Source organism: Schistocerca gregaria, chromosome 3 (genome assembly GCF_023897955.1).
Source record: "Schistocerca gregaria isolate iqSchGreg1 chromosome 3, iqSchGreg1.2, whole genome shotgun sequence".
In the NCBI taxonomy this organism is placed as follows: Eukaryota; Metazoa; Arthropoda; class Insecta; order Orthoptera; family Acrididae; genus Schistocerca; species Schistocerca gregaria.
In genome coordinates this window covers 927510972-927533816 of record NC_064922.1, presented here as the reverse complement: position 1 = coordinate 927533816, position 22845 = coordinate 927510972, and the positions used below count along the sequence as shown (strand labels likewise).

Here is a 22845-nt window from a genome sequence, read left to right as displayed (position 1 = left end):
AACAGGGGTCAGTCGAGGCATAGAGAGCAACGGATGGGAGTTGGCATATGTGCACACACACACACACACACACACACACACACACACACACACACACACATTTTACTCTCCCAATCATAGGTCAATACTTTAGCGCGAAAAACGCAGCAACCAGTCAGAGCCAAAACATAGTAGTTCTATCCTTGTACCCGAGAGCGGTCACCTTGTTCTCATATTTCAATCTCTGTGTCCCATTTGTTGACAGGATCAAGGAAGTTCTATCTCTGACTCTTGGATGGAAGGTCAATCTTTGCACCAATTGCAAAAGAACGCTTTGAAGAAACCAAAAATTTTCTGCATTCTTTGCAAAACATTTGAAGATTTGTTCTATACCAGTACAAAGTGCAGGTGGCTCACTTATTGGCACTACTGGTGTAGCTTACAGATTAGGGTACATTTTGAAACATACCAAGGCTGACCACTGCGAGGCATTATTCCACTTCTTACTATGTACTTACAGACGTTTTTCTTTATTTTATTGACAATGACCTTGTAATATCTCTTTATATTCGATGAATTATTCTGATACAATTCTACCCTTGAATGACATTTACAAAATTTCTATCTTCATACTCGCAGAATCCATGTGCAAAATAATTTCATACAATAGCTATGCCATGAACCCATAATTATTCTTAGTAGTGCTTTCTCTGGTGGTTGTTAGGAAAAAAAAGCTTCCGAGATTGTCTTCGTGCCGATTAGCCTGAGTTTTGGTTTGAAGAACTGTATCTGATTATTGAGATTTATGACCGAAGATAACTGGTACGAAATTGTATATATATATATATTGCTCCTTCACACAAAAGGTGTGTATTTAACATTTGATAATTAATGATATTCATCGATACATTGCGTAGTTCTTAATCAGAAGGGAACTTCCGAAAGACTGGATACGAACTTGCATTTAATAATCCAAGAGCTCCATTACTTCTTCGGAAGGTTAAACTTCATCAAAGCCAAATATCCGCTTGATCTGAGGTTTCCCAACTGATTATACAACGCTCCCAAAATTACGAGGCATTTTATTTGTACAGATTAGCAGACTGCCGCAAAGCACGAGCCTGCAGAGAAGAAGAATCATCGCCTGATTTCGTTCTAACAAGCAAAATTTCTGAATCATTTTCAATGACTGAGTTATGACTGTGTTTCCTATCATGAATGATTGATTGATCGAACGAATTGAGAACTACATAGATAGGAGGAAAAATTACAACGTGTAAATTACAATAATTTTATCGAAGTAATCTCTCTGATATAAAAGTTATCTTTTACGCTTTGTGAAGTAACATCTATGGTTTGCTTTATATTGCAGACTCTGTGAGTATTACATTGTGAAGATCGTTTTTTGTTCTCTGACGTTCTGGAAGTTATTTTTCGTGAGAAGCAGCTGAACTGAAAGTGTCATACTATCGTCGTATTTTCTGGAGTGCGGGAGAAGTGTGAAGATATATATATATTACCGAAACGGAATAATATTTGTTTTTTTTTCTGTAAGATTTATCTGAAGTCTAGTATCGCTTTATTTTGGTAAAGTATAATCACGTCTGGAAAGTTATCTATCCCAATAATACTAAAGATTTATCTGTAGGCGAGCTTTCTATCCATTGACCGTAACTGCAGATGTTGGAAGTAAGAATTTTGTTACACTTTCATTTCTTCACGTCCACATGGAAAACAGAAAATTATCAGATGCAAAAGCCGACTTGTCGCAATTTTGGCACCTGCGGACTGAAAGGAAAAAAAAGTGTAGTATATACTTTTGCCTAGGAAATTTAAGAGAAATGAACTATTTTTCGTCCTCACAATATAAAAGTTCTTGTCCGCGAGAGTTTCAGTGAGATGCTGTGCAATTCAGTTAGAGGCCAGCAAAGGAAAGTGCTACAACCAGAGAATACAATATCGCAGCCGTATGTAACCTGGCTGTGTTCAGCGTGATAGATAGAAAAAAAGGACACCACATTATGGATCTGAAAACAAATCACAGCGGGGTGTGTTATAAGGACAAAGGTAAAACAATAAAATTTTTATATATCTTCGAACTTTTTGGTGATGTGTGTCCAGAAACGACGGAGCTTGCCGAGTTAGGAAGAGAAAATGTTTTGTAAGCCAAATTGTTATCGAATGTTGTAGAATATCACCAGGGTACAGCAGTCGATGATTTCGAAGGGGAACCCAGCTCTGCAATAAAGAGTAACGCTCAGTTGGAACTGAAATTAGAATCAGACATATTTGAGATATTTCAACAGTGAATTTAGGCAGTGTAAGTTCTCCTGACAAGGACACAAGTTTTCCAGCGGTCTTGCTTACTATAATTCAGAAAATTGTCATTGAGACAAGGTTATAAATTATTTTCTGTCTGCTTGTTCTTTTATCACTTACCTGTAAACTATGTGGAAATTGATACACAGACTTGACAAACACAGCATAAGTATTGTACAGATTTGTTATATTAAAATTGGACAAACATGTTTTTCTTAGTCTAGGTCGTTCTGGTTTCTTTAAAGTGCTATTTTAATTTGGTGCAAAAATCGAACCACAGTTATCGCCTGGTATGCCATATCCTGTATGTTCAATCAGTAGTGTCAGTAGAACAGTAATAAAGACTAATCAGCCGCAGAAATAACGTTCTGGCACTTAATTTGAAGATTTACAGTGGTATTCTAAGTATCAAGTGTACCTTAACATGTAATTTACAGCAGTAGCGTCGATCAAGTGAGTCATATTTGTTTTATACTCTTATATAACAATAGTACAAGCAATTAAGATGCGGCAAGAGTTCTGTGACATTAATTTGAAGGCCAGTAACGCTTTTCACCATCCAGGGTGCAAAGATCGAATTATAGTTGTTGTCAAGTGCACATTAACGTGCAGTTTATGACAGTAGTGTCAATAAAGTGACTCATGTGTGTTTTGTTCATCCCTTCAGGGCAATAATGCCTTCTACTAAGCGGGATACAAAGATCGGACTACAGTCATGTATGGACACAAGTGTGGATACAGAGATCAAAATGGCCGACTCTACAAAATATTGAGCTGTTACTGGGCCAGTAAAATGTTCATGTGTGTGTGTGTGTGTGTGTGTGTGTGTGTGTGTGTGTGTGTGTGTGTGTGTGTGTGCGCGCCAATTCCCCTCGCCCTGCCTCTTCCATCGTCACCCAACCAGCACCTTCGTATAGGCATCTGGGGTGTTTGATGTCACATGTACATACACCGTGTGCCAGAAGCCCCATAGATATACTGCTGCCTATATACGTTTTTAGAGCCTCGTTTGTGAAATTTATATGAAAACTACGATAAATGATGATTATCTGCAATCACGTGTGTTTTGAGAGTTAGAAAATCTTGTAACTATCTATAGCATCATTATTTTGTTCCAGGTTACGGCGGTCTGCCGGCCACAGTTCCTGCGGAAATCTTCTCGCAGAACGTCAAGTCTGTGGCATTACCTGTGGCTACTTTCGTTTCGTGGACCATGTCCTTCCTGGTGACGAGGTTCTTCGAGGACATTTCCAGCGCCGTTGGCAACTACGGGCCCTTCTTTCTGTTCGCAGCTTGCTCCCTACTCGCCTCGTTCCACGTGTACTTTTTGATGCCTGAAACGAAGGGGAAGACTTTGGAAGAGATACAGGTTATGCTTGAAAGCGGTAGGACCATCCGAGCATGCTGCTGAACAGAAGAATATTTGCTTATCTTCGTTTCGGAACAGCTTCTCTTATGGCGCCCACTGATCTCTTTCACACCCAGATCGAAGGCAGAAGATTTAACGCTTAGTAACAAGCATAACTCTTGCGCTGGGACTGATGGAGCTGGCAGAAATGGCGTCGGATGTTGCTTCATTCAGTGAAAGCACTTTACGAGTGCGTTGAACAACATTAATTTCTATTCTTGTTCCGTTGACTGAAAGTGAGAGCAGAAAACTGTTAATACTCAAGGCATATACTGAAGAATAAAGTAAAAATAGAGAGCAATGGAATCAATATTCTCTCTTAGGCTATGCAAACGAAGAATACTACAATGGAACTCTGTATAACTTACTCGCCAGGGTGCGAAGCCCTGTGAAGACTGAGGTGCACTATTGACGAACTGTTTTTGTGATATTTAAGTTTTTTTGAAATATAGACTAATGATGCTGTAATGGTAATAACTGTGAAAAAGCCTGCAAACATTTTCATGTGAGGAATCTTCCATACAACGCGACTTTTCTGTTTAAAATTAGGCCTGCTTCCATCAGTTGAAAGTAAAATGAAAAAATTAAAAGAAAACACACCGTCAACCATTTGAGGAAGTGAGGAATGAAATCATTGTTAGTATATCTTGTACGGTTATTTATTTTCAAGTGGACATCTCGCAAAGCGTACAAAATCAGAAGAGCTTTCTCTATAACTAATTAGTAGCAATAGAGATTGTTACCTTCCTCTGACAAGTCAACTTTTTCTCCACATTGGTCCCTCCTTCACTGTTGCCAACATTTCTTTCAAAAGTCATTACATTCTACAATGTCGTAACGGGGATGCTGCTAAAGACAACTTTAATAAGATTGACATTTCTTAAATTACATATATCTATTACTAAATAAATTATTCTTACTGTTATTATTGTATAATGCTCATGTACTAAAGAAACTCTAATATTAACTCACTAAGAACGGCTGGTTAGATACAATGGAAGGCCATAACCATGCCACGCGAAATGAATGGATAAATAAACAAATAAGAACAGTGTACTGCAAATTTCACAATTTTTACAAGCAAACAACTAAAACCAGTTCACAGGACTAGTTTTCCACCGTCTGTGTGGCAAATAAACATAATTTCCAAAAATGAAACACGGGACGCAATATATACACCAATACTAGATATGTTTGGTATGCACAAGCACAATAAGGGAACATTATGGTTACTTGTGTGAATTTCCCAGAATATTTTTAAATTTATGATCTCATTAGGAATGTAGAAATCATAAAACAAAGTTTATAAAGAAATGGCGGAAAAGAGGATCACTAAATTTCTTCCACTGGTTTACATGTATATTCCGAAATAAGTAATAGATTAATCACTTGAATTTCTCTAAACTTAAAATATTATCTTAAAAACGTTGAAGTATTTGTAAGAACTTTTATATTTAGATGAGCCTTGTATGTACTCTTAATTCGTTTCTGTAATGTCTACGTTATGCGAACACTTGTAAGTAGGCTGTTAAGGTTGTTATGTTGGTAACGCTATGTAGCGCTCTATATGAAAATCACTGACTGTGTTGTATATGTAGTCTGTGGCTGGTCTGCATTGTTGCAGTATTGCTATTGTAGTGTTGGGCAGCTGGATGTTAACAGCGCGTAGTGTTGCGCAGTTGGAGGTGAGCCGCCAGCAGTGGTGGATGTTGGGAGAGAGATGGCTGATTTTTGAGAGCGGATGATCTGGACGTGTGCCCATCAGCGACAGTAAACTTGTAAGACTGGATGTCATGAACTGATATACACTATGACTTTTGAACACTGTTAATGTAAATTGTTTGTTCTCTATCAAAATCTTTCATTTGCTAACTGTGCCTATCAGTAGTTACTGCCTTCAGTAGTTAGAATCTTTTTTTCAGCTGGCAGTATTGGCGCATGCTGTATTGCAGTACTTTGAGTAACGAAGATTTTTGAGAGGTAAGTGATTCATGAAAGGTAAAGGTTATTGTTAGTCAGGGCCATTCTTTTGTAGGAATTTTTGAAAGTCAGATTGCGTTGCGCTAAAAATATTGTGTGTCAGTTTAAGCAGTCATTAATTTTTCTAAGGGGACGTTTCATACAATGAAGTCCTGAATGGGTTTCTAGACCTTAGTAATCCAAGTTGAAGAAAGTCTGTCACATTTAAAATGGCTGACGTTTCATTAGACATATCGCTGCACAGTTTGGTAGTTCTCGTTTCTGAGCTCGGTAATTATTACATAAGAAAGAAGTCGTGGTGTGAGTAATGACAAAATCAATAAGAGTGAGAAATACGCAGAAATTAACAACATTCACAACAAGAACAGAAAATCGAAAAACTAACTACCTTACACTATTTAGGAGCCGCTCATTGCAAACTATGACGCTGTTCAGGAAAAGGATAGAAATAATAACAAGCAAGCAGCCATTTATTATAATTATACCTAGTTTGGAATACAATAGGTTCAGCATCTGGCTATATTTTTGAATAAAATTATTGGAATGTGACTCATTGAACTTAGTGTTTCTGCTAATGGTTTGTAATATGGTTTCATATGCGTGAGATTTTCTTTCACGGGAGCCAGTTGTTAATAATTCAATAATTAAATGATGTTTCTGAATAACGGGGGCCGGCCGCGGTGGTCTCGCGGTTCTAGGCGCACAGTCCGGAACCGTGCGACTGCTACGGTCGCAGGTTCGAATCCTGCCTCGGGCATTGATGTGTGTTATGTCCTTCGGTTAGTTAGGTTTAAGTACTTCTAAGTTCTAGGGGACTGATGACCACAGCAGTTGAGTCCCATAGTGCTCAGAGCCATTTGAACCATTTTTGAATAACAGGAACGACTGAAAGCTACCAGTGGTTGCGAAAAGCGTCACTGACTTACACATCTCGAAACACTTGTCAGTTAATACTTCTCGAAATTTGACACCAGATGCATGTGTGAAGGATACCTGTACTGCTAATCAGGCACTTACATAGTGCTTAGGGACTGGTGGTTTAAAAAATTGGCAGGACAGGAACCTAAAAATTGACGGAAATCTTGAGTGAGTAAACAAATATTTTCTTACAATATATTATGAACAAAAGTGGCTCACTGGTACAACTGTACACAAAAGTACTGTTATATTTACAAAAACTACCAAATTTAGGATGGAAATAAAAAATATTTTACAAGGAATAAAATTGGGTTTCATTAGTGTTCTTCACAGCTATGACTTATAAAATCATCTACAAAATAATCCTTAATGCAAAACCCCGTTCGTTAATGGTTAAGTACGCAAAAACGCATATAATAAAGAATCATATGCTTTGCGTTTCTTAAGAACGCTGATGAAACTTTACAACATAAAATTGGTCGATGTTAAGTCTTGTTCGAGCAGTTACTTAGTATACCTAAGTGGCATGTAATTTAATTGAAACTGTTCTATAAGTTATTTACAAGTGGTATCTATATTCGGAATTTCGACGGTCGTTGGGCACACGTTTGCAAGTCACCTGCCTCCCCGTTTTCTTTCTCACTTCAAACTAAGGCAAGAAACGAACATGTGTGGGGGCAGGAGCGTCGGTAACCGCTGTGGAATGAAGTACAAATTGTCGCAGCAAGGCAAGTTGTGACCAGTCAGAGGGCGACAGAGGGGCGTAGCGATAATAGTACAACAATGTGAGCCAAGCGGCTGACTACTTTCGAAACCTATACATTTCCTACATGCACTGAAGCGTATGTTTAGTTACGCCGCTGATCACGACCTCTGTGGTCACAAAATTCTTTCTTTGTTGCTGCCACTTTTGAGGCGTAATGAAACTCATTTTTTAGCGAATATCCATTATATTTCGAATTGCTAGCAGTGTCCAGTGGCTTATGCTGGACTGGTCATCACACCCCTTAAAACTTGGACATACCATAGATATCGGAACATTCCCTAACACTAACAAAGAGAGGTGCCCAGTGGTGGGATCGACTTCTTGAGATCTTTTATACTGTGAAATTGGTTAAGAGTCCAGGTATCACACTCTACAGCCATTTAGCCAGATGGTCCCTCGTTGACGACTAACTGACGAAAAAAAAATTGGAATTTTGCTTGACAGTTAATAGCACTAAAAAGTGGAGTGTAATGCCTAGAGTAAGGCATTTCAGTGCAGAAGATTATGGTTTCAGATTTCTTCAGGTACTGTAATTTTCTTTTAATTTTCATCGAAATGACTTTCATCACTATTTTTCCTCAAGTAATTGGGTTAAACGTAATTTTTTATTTTTCCCACTTCGTCATAAAATTAACTTCTTCATTTGCTCTCTCTCCCTTTCCTCTTTTTTCGCTTGAAATTTTAGTTCATATATATTAATTTTGACTTAGTATCTTTAGTTTTATCATCCTATTTTTTCGTCCAGTTACTGCATTCATTACTGCTATTCCTCATTCTGCTTGAATTTAGTTTTACTTATGATCCCTTCTCTCGTTTAAATCTTCATCTGCATTATTTTGCCATAATCCATTAGTAATTTAGGTGTTTTTAAAATGTTTAAATGAGATTACCGTCCAAAAAAATACTCATCTTGTAATGCAAAATACTTTTTTGACTCCATTTCACGGTCGATATAAGTAGATTATTTTGTGTTTTGTTTTGTAACCAATAGATCAGTATTTTCAGATATTTAAATATTTTAATTCGTAAGTGTAATTACATTCACGTTCACAATAATTCAGAGTGGAAAAATAATAAAATAAAGAAGAAATAAGAACAAATGAAAAAGTTATTATGATTATTAAAATGATGTAACAGAGGAACAGAAATACAAAATTACATTTAAACCAATTATTTGAATATAAATCCCGATCTAAGTTATTTCGATAAAGATCTACAAAAAAAATGAAGTGCCTGACAATATTCGAGTCCACGACCTCTTTCACATGAAGATCTTAATTTATCCATTCAACTCACAAACAGTTGTTGAGCGTAATGTAAAATTACTAATATTTTTCCCTCAATTACACGCAAACAAGGGCGCACCAATGCGAACGCCTGCAAGTATGATACCTGGGAGCTTAACCTACTTCATGGTGTAGATGGCTTAAAAAGGTAGATACCACCGCTAGGTACCTCTCCTTGTAAGTACAGCATACAGACAAATGCTTACACCACGGAGACACAAGCAACTGCACCAGATTTTTACAACGAGGCGAAGGGAAACGCTTATTTGGTTTTGCTGCATTCGTATTCGAAATGTTCTACTCGCCACTGACTGGGGAAGATGGATGACAACGGTCAATGTCCTTTGTAATATAAACGAACATTTATTTAATACGTGTACTAAAGGTATGCGGTTTATGAAATAAACTGTTCTGCTTTAAGGTGTCTTAGTTCAATCAGTCTTAAGGAAATTTGCCAAGGAGTGCCATCAATACATAGGTCTGCAACAGTGGAATGTCGGACCTAGCGAGTACTGACGTTTCTCGTGACAATGTAGGCAGTGCTACATTCCACCAGCGTTGCTGAGCGACCTTCTACACCCGGTTAATGGCACTGTTACACCATTTTCAGCTGCCAACGCTACCGGCATCCGTTCACGAAGTCCAGCTGCCCTGCACAGCAATGTGCCATTTTTGCCTCTCATTGAAACAAATGCGTGAATCAAAGCTTGCTGTTCTCGTGATTTTGTAACTTAGACCATAGATACACACTGACCACTTACTTCCGTATCCTTGACATGTGAAGATTTGAAACTAACATCCAAGTCAGGAGACGAGTGGAATAATACTGAGATTCTGAGATTCTGCCATTACACTCTACGCGAAGAGGAGCTGACAGTTTTAGCTCACATCAAGTACTGATTTATACGTTTTAGGGATTCGTTGAATTAGTACAACACATATAATACAATGTTTAACGCAATTTCTGCAAAATTTACAATCGTCATCGTATTAGCCAATTAAATGCGTAATTTTTCCCTTAAATGTCCTGTGAAATTCCGTTCATCTTCATAAGAGATCTGAACCTGACACACTAATTTTATATACGGAAAATTTTTCCAAAAATCTAAAAGTTTTTTTGGAAGTCTCAAATGGGGATCGTGGCAGATGTTATGCAAATAAAATAAATTTTTGGAAAGTTATTTTGTTTGTGATAATATTGTAGTAGTTTCGTTTGCAAATAAACTACATTACATTTCGTTTGATACAACTTCTACATTTCTGTAACTAAATATTTATTTATTTACAGGAAGTAACATATATGTTTTAATGACTCCTTTTGAGAGTATCAAAATGTGTTTCATAAATGGACCTTTCTTTCGATTGCATTGATTTAGAATCTTTAACTATTCACATCACCAAAGGACCATAGACCTCAGTAGACGATATAAATTTCAACATGATACGTTTACCTATTTCTGAGAAAAAAGGGGTCTTAACAGACGGAGGCACATAAAAATAGACTGTCAGATAACAATGACCATTTTATTTCCCATGTGACATAATTACAAATTAATACTGTTAGGATATTTTTCTTTACATGTACCGTCCTACCTGCCAAATTTCATTATTCTAGGCCAATAAGGAGTACCTTATACTGTAGGTTTTTATCAGTGAGTTTGCGATCGTCAAAATATGTGACATACATGGCCGTATCTTTTTGGTGCATTCACTTAGAACACTCCATTTTCTGCACCAAAAGAGGACTAAACGTCAGTACGTGTCATAGATTTCAACTCGATACGTATTACTGTTCCTGAGAAAAATAGGTGTTAGACGGACGGACAGGACGTCTGATAACAAATGAAAAATAATTGTGTGATACAATTATAAATTAACGATGCTAGGATTTTTCCTTCATTTGTACAGTGAAAGCTTGCTTCTCGCCAAATTTCGTGCTTTTGGACGAACGGGAAGTGTCGTATATGGGTTTTGATTAGTGAGTTTGCGAGTATCAAAATATGTGACATAAATGGCCATATTTTTTGATTGCATTGATTCAGACGCTTTTTTTTTACCGCCAAGGGACCATAGGCTTTAGTATGTGACTTATGTGACTTAATTTTCGGCCTGACGTGTCTGCCCATTCCGAGTAAAAGGGGTCTTAGCAGACTGACGGGCAGACAGACAGTCTGATTACAAATGCCAATTTTTTTCGTGTGATATAATTACAAGTTAACAGTTTTCCTAGTTTTTACTTTGTCTTCTGAGACTTTGCTTCTTTTCAAATTTCGTGATTATGGATCAACGAGAAGCACTCTCTAGGTTTTGATTAGTGAGTTTGGGAGAGTCAAAATATGTGACATAAATGGCTGTAACTCTAGGCTGCATTGACTTAGAAGCTTCAATTTTTTACACCGTCAAGGGACTGCAGACTTTAGTAAGCGACATAAATTTCAATGTGATACGTCCATATATTGAGAGGTAAAGGGTTTTTAACAGTCGGAGAGACACACAGACAGACAACAACGTGATCTTATGAGAGTTATGTTTTTACCGGTTGAGGTACAGTATCCCAAATACCAAAAATTTTTTGGCTCACTTATTGAATTATAGGTTGTTAATGAATAAAAGCAAATGCTGTTCAGCTGAAGAACATTTCATTATGCAAATCTTGTTTACGCATTCACTGATCTGATTGATTACTTTGCAATACAGGACGCTCTAATGTTGAAAGTACTGCTCCATTCATATTAGAAATGGGAAAACAGTAACTGTAATTTGCACTTCACATAGCGTCTACTGACAGGAATTTAGACTCTTATTACCTAGCACAGAAATTTAGTGTTAGTTCGAGATCTCAGCACGGGAGAGATTGCGGTATATGCAGTCTATTTCTCTGTAAACGTACCATAGAAATTCTCTGGTACTTCAAATCAGCTGATTTTGTAATTGAGACTCCAGTTTCCCTACAGTACACTGACTTACAAAATTGCACTCATATATATATCACAATGTACTCATACCGACTGTACAATACTGTTACACGAGAATAATTACAACCTTTACACAATATTAGGTATTCACGAGGCTTGTGTTGAGCTCCTCAAACACTGGTTTGATTGAGCTTCCCACGTCACTCTGTCCCTTGCGCGCCTCTTCAGCTTTGTATTTACTACTGCTGCGTCCTACATCCAACTGAACCTGCATACTGTTGTAAAATCGTGGTATCCCTCTACAACATCTAACCCCCCACAACCCACCGTTACCAAATCTATGATTCCATAATGTCGCAGGAAATTTCCAGTTAAAGCACGCCTGTTTTTAATTCCATTAGTTCTGTATTAGTAACTCTCTCTTGCAATTTGATCTTCAGAATGCTTCTGTAGTACCGCATTTCGACAGATGTTCTCTTTTTGTCTCAACTGCGTATTGTCCACATTTCATTTCCGTACAAGGCTTCAGCTCTAGACGAATATCTTCAGAAACGACTTCCTAACAAATGAATTTATGTTCGATGTTAACAACTTTATCAGTTTCAGAGACACTTTTGAAGATATTGCCAGTATACATTTTATATCGTCTTTACTTCTGTTATTCCGAAATACCAAAACTCATCGACTACTTTTACTGTCTCATTTCCTAAACTAAATCCATCAGCATCCCTAGATTTAAACAAACTACTTTCCATTTTTGTTGATATTCATCTTATAACCTCTTTACAAGACACTATCCACACAGTTTGCTAATCTTCCAAATTCTTTATTGTCTCTGGCAGAATCACTATATTATCACCAGTCCTTAAGGGTTTTATTTCTATTCCCTGAAATTTAATTATCTTTCCAAACTTCTGAACGATTTCCTTAACTGTTCGATGACTCCTAGTAACACGTACGGATACAAAGGTCTCGCGTTCGATCCCTGGTCAGTTTTAGGACCCCGCAATTCGAAGTTCAAAGGAAGACAATGACATTGTTTTGTTTTTGATCATCAGTCATCTGACTAGTTCGATGCGGCCCGCCACGAATTACCCTTTAGTACCAACATCTTCATGGGAGAATTGCACTCACTGTTGGACATATTCCAATCTCGTCATTCCCCTACAGGTTTTACCCTCTACAGTACCATGCAAGTTCTCCATTAACTCTTAACACTAGTCCTAACATTCTGTCACTTCTTCGTCAATGTTTTCCACATGTTTCTACCCTCGGTAAATCTGCAGAAAACCTACTCATATCTTATCAGTCCACTTAATTTTCAGCATTCTTCCACAGCACTACATCTCAAACGCTTCGATTCTTTTCTTCAAAGCTCCCCCACAGGTCGATTCACTTCCATACAATGCTGTGCTCCAGACGTACATTCTCAGAATTTTCTTCCTCACATTAAGGATCAATATTTCATACTAGCAGACTTCTGTTCCTGTTATAGTCTGCTATTTATGTCCTCATTGCTTCTTTGGTCATAAATTACTTTTCTTCCATGGTAGCAGAATTTCTTCATTTCGTGTACTGCTTGATCCCCAATTTTGATGCTAATTTTGTCATTTACCTCGTTTCATCTACTTCTCTTCACGTTCATCTTTCTTCGATCTATTCTCAGTCCATATTCTCTGCTCAGTATACTATTCGTTCGTTCAGTATGCCCTGTAATTCCTCCTTGCTTCCACAGACGATAGCAGTGTCATCAGTCAATCCCATGTTGACATTCTTTAACCCTCACTTCAGTTCAGTGTGTCCAGTAATTCTTTCTTGCTTACATTGAGGATAACAATATCACCAGTGAATCTAGTCATTGATATTCTTTAATCTTATTTTCGTTATTGCTTCTTAGATGCACAGATTGAACAGGAGGGGAGGAGGTCTGGATCCCTGTCTTATACCTATTTAATCTGAATACTTCGTTCTTTCTCTTTGCTACATCTTGTTCCTTCTCGGTTTTATAAATATTGTACACAGAAGTTGCAAAAGCCACGGGATACCTGCTAATGTTGTGCCGGAACTCCATTTCCCGGTATGGTGCAACAGCTCGATATGACATGAACCCCACAAGTCCCCTGTAGAAATGTTGAGCCATGCTACCTCTACAGCCGTCCATAACTGCGAATGTGTTGACGGGTCAGGATTTTGAGCACGAACCGACGTGTCGATTATGTCTCATAAATGTTTGATGGGATTCATGTCGGGCGATCTGTGTCGCCAGATCGTCCGCTCGAATTGTCCACCATGTTCTTCAAACCAGCCGCCAACAACTGTGGCCCGATGACATATTTGGGAATATTAAGTCCATGGTTATCTGAAAATGGTCTCCAAGAAGCCGAACTTAACCATTTCCAGTCAATGATCAGTTCAGTTGGATAAGAGAACCCAGTCCATTCCATGTAAACACAGCCCACACCATTATGAAGCGACCACCAGCTTGCACAGTGTCTTGTTGACAACTTGGGTCCTTGGGTTCCTGGGGTCTGAGCCAGGCTCGAGCCCTACCAGCAGCTGCTACCAAATGTGATCGGAACTCATCTGCCCAAGCCACTGTTTTCCACTCTTTTAGGGTCCAGCCGATATGGTCACAGGCCCAGGAGAGACACTATAGGCGATGTCGTGCTGTTAGCAACAGCACCCCCGTCGGTCGTCTGCTGCCACAGCCCATTAACGCCAAACTTCGTCGCACTGTCCGTATGAACACCCCCGTTGTACATTGATTTCTGCGGTTTTTTTACGCAGAGTTGCTTGTCTGTTAGCACTGACAACTCTACACAAAGAGCCGGCTGGTGTTGCCGAGCGGTTCTAGGCGTTTCAGTCTGGAACCGCACAACCGCTACAGTCGCAGGTTCGGACCCTGCCTCGGGCATGGATGTGTGTGATGTCCTTAGGTTAGTTAGGTTTAAGTTCTAGGGGACTGATGACCACAAATGTTAAGTCCCATAATTCTCAGAGCCATTTGAAGCATTTGAATCTACACAAAGAGTGCTGCTCTCGGTCGTTAACTGAAGGCCGTTGGCAACTTTGTTGTCCTTGGTGAGAGGAAATACAGGAAATTTGGTATTCTCAGCACTGTCGATCTCGGTATATTCCCTAACAGTCTCCCAAAGGGAATATCCTATGCAGTTAGCTCCAGCTACCATACCACGTTCAAAGTCTGCCAATTCCTGTAGTGATGCCATAATAAAGCCTGAAACCGTTTGACTAGAATCACCTGAGTACAAATGACAGCTCCCCAATGCACTGCCCTTTCATACCTTCTGTACGCGATAATATCGCCGTCTGTATAAGTGCATATCGCTACTTCCTGACGTTTGTCACCTCAGTGTATATTAACCGTCTTTCTCTATAGCTTACAGCAATTTTTCTGAGAATTTCGAACATCTAACACCTGTTGCGGGGTCGGTGTGTTGAACCTGGGACTCCAGCTGGCAAAGCTGAAGCTGGGACCGACCGCGCCGTATTTCGTCAGGAGGCGGAGCAATTTCAAGAGCGTCAAGGGGCAGTGCAGAGTGATACAGCAGTATTCGTTAACATTCGTTTATTCAGATAATTTACTGTGCTCGATGGGTGGAGAGCAGTGTTGGCATGCCACCCGCGCACTGTCCCACGAGTCCAGCCGGCTCAGCAGACTCCTGGTATGCCCAAGCCGCTGCTCCCGCAATCAAGGCTGCCCTGCTGGAAGTCGGCTGTACTCTCCTTGTAGCCGCCCGCCGATGCGTTACGACTTGTGCCTCGCTGCTGCCCGCGATTCCGGAGACTGCTACAGTCTCTTGTCCTCGCCACCCTCTGCCCCGTTTGGCCTGCTCTACCAGTCCATGGGAGGAAGGTGGGTGTACTGGTCATCCGTGGACCTCGGGCCGCCGCTGCTCCCAGTACGGGGCTAGACTCGAACCCGCGCCCTCTTGGATGCCATGCCGCAACTTGTCGCTAGTGGTGCTTGCCGGATGGCAACACCTGCCACCGTCTCTGGAGCTGTTGCAGCGCTGCTGCGCCTCCCGCAGCGTACGCCTCGCCTGGACCCCGGTACGCCAGGTGGGAAGCACATGTGGCCTGTAGACTCGAGTGGAACCGAGCCCCTCCTCGACCTGCTGCAGACAGATGTCACTGCCCTCTTTCAGGCAGACCGTGAGATCTCCAAGTTTCAGGCTGCCGTTCCATCCCGCCCCGGAGTTGTGTACCCAGAAGCAGAATATAGCCCGAACATGTACATAGAAACAGAATGCAAGTTTATGTAGAATACTTATAAAACTGCTGCCAGACTGGCCACTATAAGCAAAGACCAACACAGGTCCGTCCCAATGCTGGACTGACCTGGCACACTGTATCCCACAATAAAATTGTCCATCTACACTCCTGGAAATTGAAATAAGAACACCGTGAATTCATTGTCCCAGGAAGGGGAAACTTTATTGACACATTCCTGGGGTCAGATACATCACATGATCACACTGACAGAACCACAGGCACATAGACACAGGCAACAGAGCATGCACAATGTCGGCACTAGTACAGTGTATATCCACCTTTCGCAGCAATGCAGGCTGCTATTCTCCCATGGAGACGATCGTAGAGATGCTGGATGTAGTACTGTGGAACGGTTTGCCATGCCATTTCCACCTGGCGCCTCAATTGGACCAGCGTTCGTGCTGGACGTGCAGACCGCCTGAGACGACGCTTCATCCAGTCCCAAACATGCTCAATGGGGGACAGATCCGGAGGTCTTGCTGGCCAGGGTAGTTGACTTACACCTTCTAGAGCACGTTGGGTGGCACCGGATACATGCGGACGTGCATTGTCCTGTTGGAACAGCAAGTTCCCTTGCCGGTCTAGGAATGGTAGAACGATGGGTTCGATGGCGGTTTGGATATACCGTGCACTATTCAGTGGCCCCTCGACGATCACCAGAGGTGTACGGCCAGTGTAGGAGATCGCTCCCCACACCATGATGCCGGGTGTTGGCCCTGTGTGCCTCGGTCGTATGCAGTCCAGACTGTGGCGCTCACCTGCACAGCGCCAAACACGCATACGACCATCATTGGCACCAAGGCAGAAGCGACTCTCATCGCTGAAGACGACACGTCTCCATTCGTCCCTCCATTCACGCCTGTCGCGACACCACTGGAGGCGGGCTGCACGATGTTGGGGCGTGAGCGGAAGACGGCCTAACGATGTTCGGGACCGTAGCCCAGCTTCATGGAGACGGTTGCGAATGGTCCTCGCCGATACCCCAGGAGCAACAGTGTCCCTAATTTGCTGGGAATTGGCGGTGCGGTCCCCTACGGCACTGCGTAGGATCCTACGGTCTTGGCGTGCATCCGTGCGTCGCTGCAGTCCGGTCGCAGGTCGACGGACACGTGCACCTTCCGCCGACCACTGGCGACAACATCGATGTACTGTGGAGACCTCACGCCCCACGTGTTGAGCAATTCGGCGGTATGTCCACCCGGCCTCCCGCATGCCCACTATATGCCCTCGCTCAAAGTCCGTCAACTGCACATACGGTTCACGTCCATGTTGTCGCGGCATGCTACCAGTGTTAAAGACTGCGATGGAGCTCCGTATGCCACGGCAAACTGGCTGACACTGACGGCGGCGGTGCACAAATGCTGCGCAGCTAGCGCCATTCGACGGCCAACACCGCGGTTCCTGGTGTGTCCGCTGTGCCGTGCGTGTGATCATTGCTTGTACAGCCCTCTCGCAGTGTCCGGAGCAAGTATGGTGGGTCTGACACACCGGTGTCAATGTGTTCTTTTTTCCATTTCCAGGAGTATATATATATATATGACAATGATTATATATATATATATATATATATATATATATATATATATATATATATAATCATTGTCAAAGGATTTGATGACTTATATATTAAGCTGTTTGTGCTTTACTTTTCGCACTTATTCTTCCTTACTTTCTTCAGGATTGTGTGTATGATATTTTTTCGGAAGTCGGATGGTATACCTCTAGTATCATGTATTCCACACACCAGCTTCAACAGTCAATTGGTTTTCACTTTCCCCAACGACTTTATAAATTTCGAAGGAATACTGTCATTCCGCCTTATTGTATTCCAAGTTTTCCAAATCTCTGTTAATCTCTGGAACATTGCCTCACTTGTGTTATCCATATGACTTGTTGTTCTTCTTATACCACGTTATCAGACATTTTCTCCCCCTCGTAGAGGCTCTCAATACACTCTTTCCACCTATGACCTCTCTCCTCTGTTTTTGACAGTATAATTTCTTTTGCACTCTTAATGTTGCCTCCTTTGCTATTAATTTCACCGAAGGTTGTTTTGCCTTTTCTATAAGCTGAACCTGTACAAACAACGATCATTTCTTTTCCATTTCTTCCCATTTTTCATGCAGCCATTCCGCCTTAGCTTCTGTGGAGTTCAAATTTATTTCATTTGTAAGTGACTTATATTGCCGTATTCCTGGATTCTCCCGAGCATCATTGTACTTCCTTCTTTCGTCGATCAATTGAGGTTTTAGTCTGTTGTTCAAGGTTTCTTCACAGTTATCTTCAGATCACCTATGTTTGTCTGTCCTACTTCAATAATAGCGCGTTTTCTAGGTGTCCTTTCCTCTTCTACTAAACTGCCCACAATGATGTTCATTATAGCAGTATCTACTGTCTTAAAGAACTTGAAACGTACATAATCATCCCTCAGTACTTCAGCATCTCACTTCTTTCTAAGTTGATTCTTCCTACAATCTCTTAAAATTCAGCTTGCTCTTCATCATTACTGAACTGGGGTCTGACTCTGTACGAGGCTTTCTCGTCAATATCTGATGTAGGAACCTCTGTCTGACCACGATGTAATCCACCTAGTATATTTCCACGTGTCCAAGCCTTTATCATATATATGTAATCCTGTTAAGATTTTAGAACGGAGTATTCGAAACGTCCTCTGTCTGTTCATATTCTGCTTCTGTCGTCATCATGTATACCTGAACTATTGTTGCCGGCGGTCGAGGAACTGCATGTGTACCATCAGCTGTGCAAATTTATTATTTATTTTCTAGCGCTTTCGGGCACAGCGACCATTTGCACAAGGAGAAAGAGAATCTGTATATCAGATGGCTATGTAATTCAACTTCCGTTGGACAAACTGAAACCCACCGGAGTTTACAGGATCTCATATAACAGGCAATGGTTTCGATACCAGCGCAAAACTGAGTTCACTATGATTAAAAAGAACGGTCGTTTGAAGCGAAAAACGTTAGTAAACACTTAAAAGAGCTATGAGAACCTCTCCATCTGCGACATTGTGAAAAATATCTTCTACTGCAAGCTCTCTGCTTTCCATATTTTGCGAGGAGATGGTATAGACCAAATCAAGAAATAATTGTCTAGTAAATATAGGCTCTAAAATGCATACCTATTTATTTAGTAGAAGAGATGCGTTTCACAGTAGCGAAGACAAACAAGTGTTTCTAGTTCTTAAGGTATGCACTTAATTAACGCACACTTTTTTCTTGTTTTGGTGCAGAGTACCACCTGTCAAAGTATGGAAAGCAAAGAGCTTGCAATAGAAAATATGTGTTTCAAAGCCTCGGAAATGAAGAATTGCTCATAGGTCTTAAGATATGCAGTTTAGAACCCATATTTACTAGACATTTTTTTGCTTCGCATGATCGTTTATTTCGGATCCCTGAATATCGTCCAGTCCTCCTGCGGCAACCTGTATCCAGTCTTCTTTCCAGAGTGGAAACATTGAAGACTCACGTTTATGAATACTCACATCTCTTTTAGATTTGACGGCAGTTCTTCACCTTTCGTGCCAATGGTATACTGTGTATTATGTAGACAGCTTCCCATCCAGCCTCGCAGAGCTGACGAGCTCATATGATACCTTTCCATCGCAGGTCAGTCAGAAGTGGCTGGCAGCAGTCCAACCTAGTACATTTGCGCTGGTCACTTCATACAGTGCACTGTGAAGGGTCTTTTGGGTCAATATAAGCCATTCCTTGTCCTGAGCCATGTGTGTTCAGCCGGAGCCTACAACTAATGGACGTTGTCCGGAGGAATCTATAAGGCGCTCGTCATACGCTGCTCAGCATCTCAGACGTGTGTACTACTTGGGATTAATGTTAGGTGAATAGATACGCATATGCCTGCAATATTTTCACCCTATTACTATACGAGAGCGATAGGATGGCTCATTGACTTAATGATATTTCTTCAGTGATTCACTCCTGCAACTACCATCTTTATGCCGACGACATCCAACTGTACATAAGTGCAAGCCCCAAAAACATTGCTGGCGCAGTAGCGAGTATGAACGCAGTTCTTTGCTCTGTTTCTCGATGGGCGCAGAACCTAGGTCTGAAACTAAACCCCAAGAAATCCCAGGTCATACTTATATCTCATCCAAAGTTAATCAGCCGGTACTTTCGCGAAACAGTCCCTCAAATACTCCTCAATGGTACCCAACTACCATACCAAAAAACAGTAAAAGACCTTGGAATAATCTTGGATGAACACCTAAACTGGGAAGAACAAATAGTCACAGCTTGCCGGAAATCGCTCTCCTTCCTACATGCAATTCAAAAATTTAGAAAAATATTTCCAACCCATGTTAAACAAAAATTAGTCCAAACACTAGCCTTGCCTAATCTTTACTACTGCGATGTAGTTCAACACGGCACAAATAGTGAAAATTCTAGATGCCTCGAGCTAGTGATGAATGCTTGCGTTAGATACGTGTGCAATATTCGGTTGTATGATCATATCAGTCCTTCATACTCCCAGCTAGGTTGGATACGCCCACATAAGGCACGCGATCTCCACACGATGTGCTTACTTCGTCGATTTCTTAGCCACTGGTGCCCCCCTTCTCACATTAAACACCTATCATCATTCCACAATCGCAACACCAGATCGGATACGTCTATCATCTTGGCTGTACCTTTACATAACACAAAATCTTTCTCCGTGTCATTCTCCATCTCAGCCATACGACTGTGGAACGCGCTCCCTTGTGATCTTCGTCTTATCCAGAACTACTCAACATTCAAGAGGGAACTCAAAACTTACATATTAGGGACGGTATAGCCACCATTGTTGTGCCCCTCCCATCTCCTTCTTTCTCCTCTCCATCACAGCTTCGAATTTTACCGTTCTATTTCTCTTCCTCTAACCTATCTACCTCTTATATATCTCTTTCACCCCATACTATCGTCTTATGTCTCTGCTCGATGAGAATAACTCACAAGCTGCAAGAACATAACGAGAAAATTCCCAACTAACAATGGGACTGACATTCAGAAAAGAAAAGCATGTTTACTTTCATATACATAGTCATTATTATTATTATTATTATTATTACTATTATTATTATTATTATTATTATTATTATTATTATTATTATTATCATTATTATTCTTGATTGTTATAATTATTTTTTATTGTTATAATTATCTTTGTACTACTGTTATAATACCTATTTTTTCTTTAACACCAATACTGCATAATAGGATATATGTCCTTAATGTTATGTAGAAACTGTAACTCGTTCAATCTGAGTATGCCTGGTTAGGTAAAATAAATGCACAAATAAATAAAATAAATAAATAAATAAAGACACAAGCTGAGTGTGGTGGCAGTGTAAGGGAACAACTGGGCACAAATGATCGCAGTAAGCTCATGGTGTATATCCGTTCAATTCTTCGCTCTTTTTTACAATCTAAGATCGACTGCAAACACTCGATCTACATTTAACTGATTGCTTCAGAGGTAAGTCCGTCTGCTCATGATCTAAACTGATAGTCATTTTCGGCAACAACATTAAAATGCTTCCAATTATCTGTCCATTTTCGTTTGTATATTTCTGATTACAATTATCTTATCAATCAAAAACTTTCAAATTTTATTTCTTAATTAGAAAGTGTCCTCAGCATTACTAACATTTATTGGAAGTCAGAACCGCCTCTTATTCGCAGTGACGTAACAGGCGTTGTAAGGAATTGCTTTCAAGAACCAAAATCAGAAATCCTGATACGGGAGCTATGATCAACTTACTTCTACGTCTGATTTTACATTACACGCGTAGTCTCAAACCACTGTAAAGTACATGGCAGAGGGTAATTCCCGCAGTAGCAGTTATTAGGGCTTCTTCCCGCTCCATTCAGGCATTGAGTGAGGAAAGAATGATTGTTTGAATTCCTCTGTAATTCATATAATCTTGTTCTCGCGATCCCCACGGAATAGATACGAACGGTATTGTAGTACATTTCAAGAGTCATCTTTTACTGGCTCCTGAAACTCAGTTAAACAGGTTTTCTCGAGATAGCTTGCGTCTATCTTCAAGCATCTGCCATCTATGTGGCATTCTTCCACGTACCATATAAACCTGTTACCACTTGTGCAGCCGTTCTCTGTCTACGTTCAATATCCTCTATTAGTCCAGTTTGGTACGAATCCTACACACTTCTGCAATATTCCATTATGTGTGGCACGAATATAGGTAACTGGTTTCATGTTCCATAGATAATTTTGCACGATAACTCATAATGACATGGAACGAGTGCCATTTTACATTCACATCGCAAATTAGTTTGTAAATATCGTTACATCGTGAATATTTCTAAGTTCTTTTTTTGTTTTTGTTTTCAGTATGCATACAGATGTGAGTCAGTAATTCCTACCCATCACCACATTGTAATTATGTACATCATTGCTCCTTTTGAACTGTAGTAGGTTATTTACAACAAATTTCTTGAGGCATTAGATATAATGCGTAGCAGTATCCAGAATGCCCAATTTCTTAAACGGATGTCTACAAGATTATCGTGGGTGTGCACCACATATTATTCTTACAGATGTTTTTGAGCAATGACAACGTTCTTTCTTAGAGATGAGTTACCTGAGAACGTTATTCCACATGACATTATCGAACGAAAATATGCAAAAAACTTCAGCTTGCTGATTTGTCTTTCGCCAAGATTTACAATGATTCCAAGTACAAATTTGGCTGAGTTAAATTGTATTATGAGTTCCAAAATGTGCATTTCCCTGTTTAAATTCTCATCAATATGGACACCCAAGGATTTTTAAGTTTACGCCTTATTCATTATTTCCTCACCACGTGTTACACCTACCATTGATCTAGTGCATCTAGATATGCAGAACTGAGTATGTTCTCTCTTCTCAAAATTGATGGTGAAACCATTCTCAAAAAACCAGTCAATGATACTTTTAACAACTTTTTTAATGTTT

At 40.3% G+C, this 22845-nt stretch overlaps 1 protein-coding gene across 1 annotated transcript in view; it reads left to right on the top strand.

The window, feature by feature from the left end:
- Nucleotides 1-4560, top strand: part of LOC126355709 (facilitated trehalose transporter Tret1-like) — a 63031-nt gene extending 58471 nt beyond the window's left edge. The window contains exon 6 of the mRNA XM_050006076.1: nt 3417-4560. Within this exon, the coding sequence (XP_049862033.1) occupies nt 3417-3709 (293 nt within the window). The 3' untranslated portion in view covers nt 3710-4560. The remainder of the gene's footprint in view (nt 1-3416) is intronic.
- Nucleotides 4561-22845: the final 18285 nt, after the last annotated feature.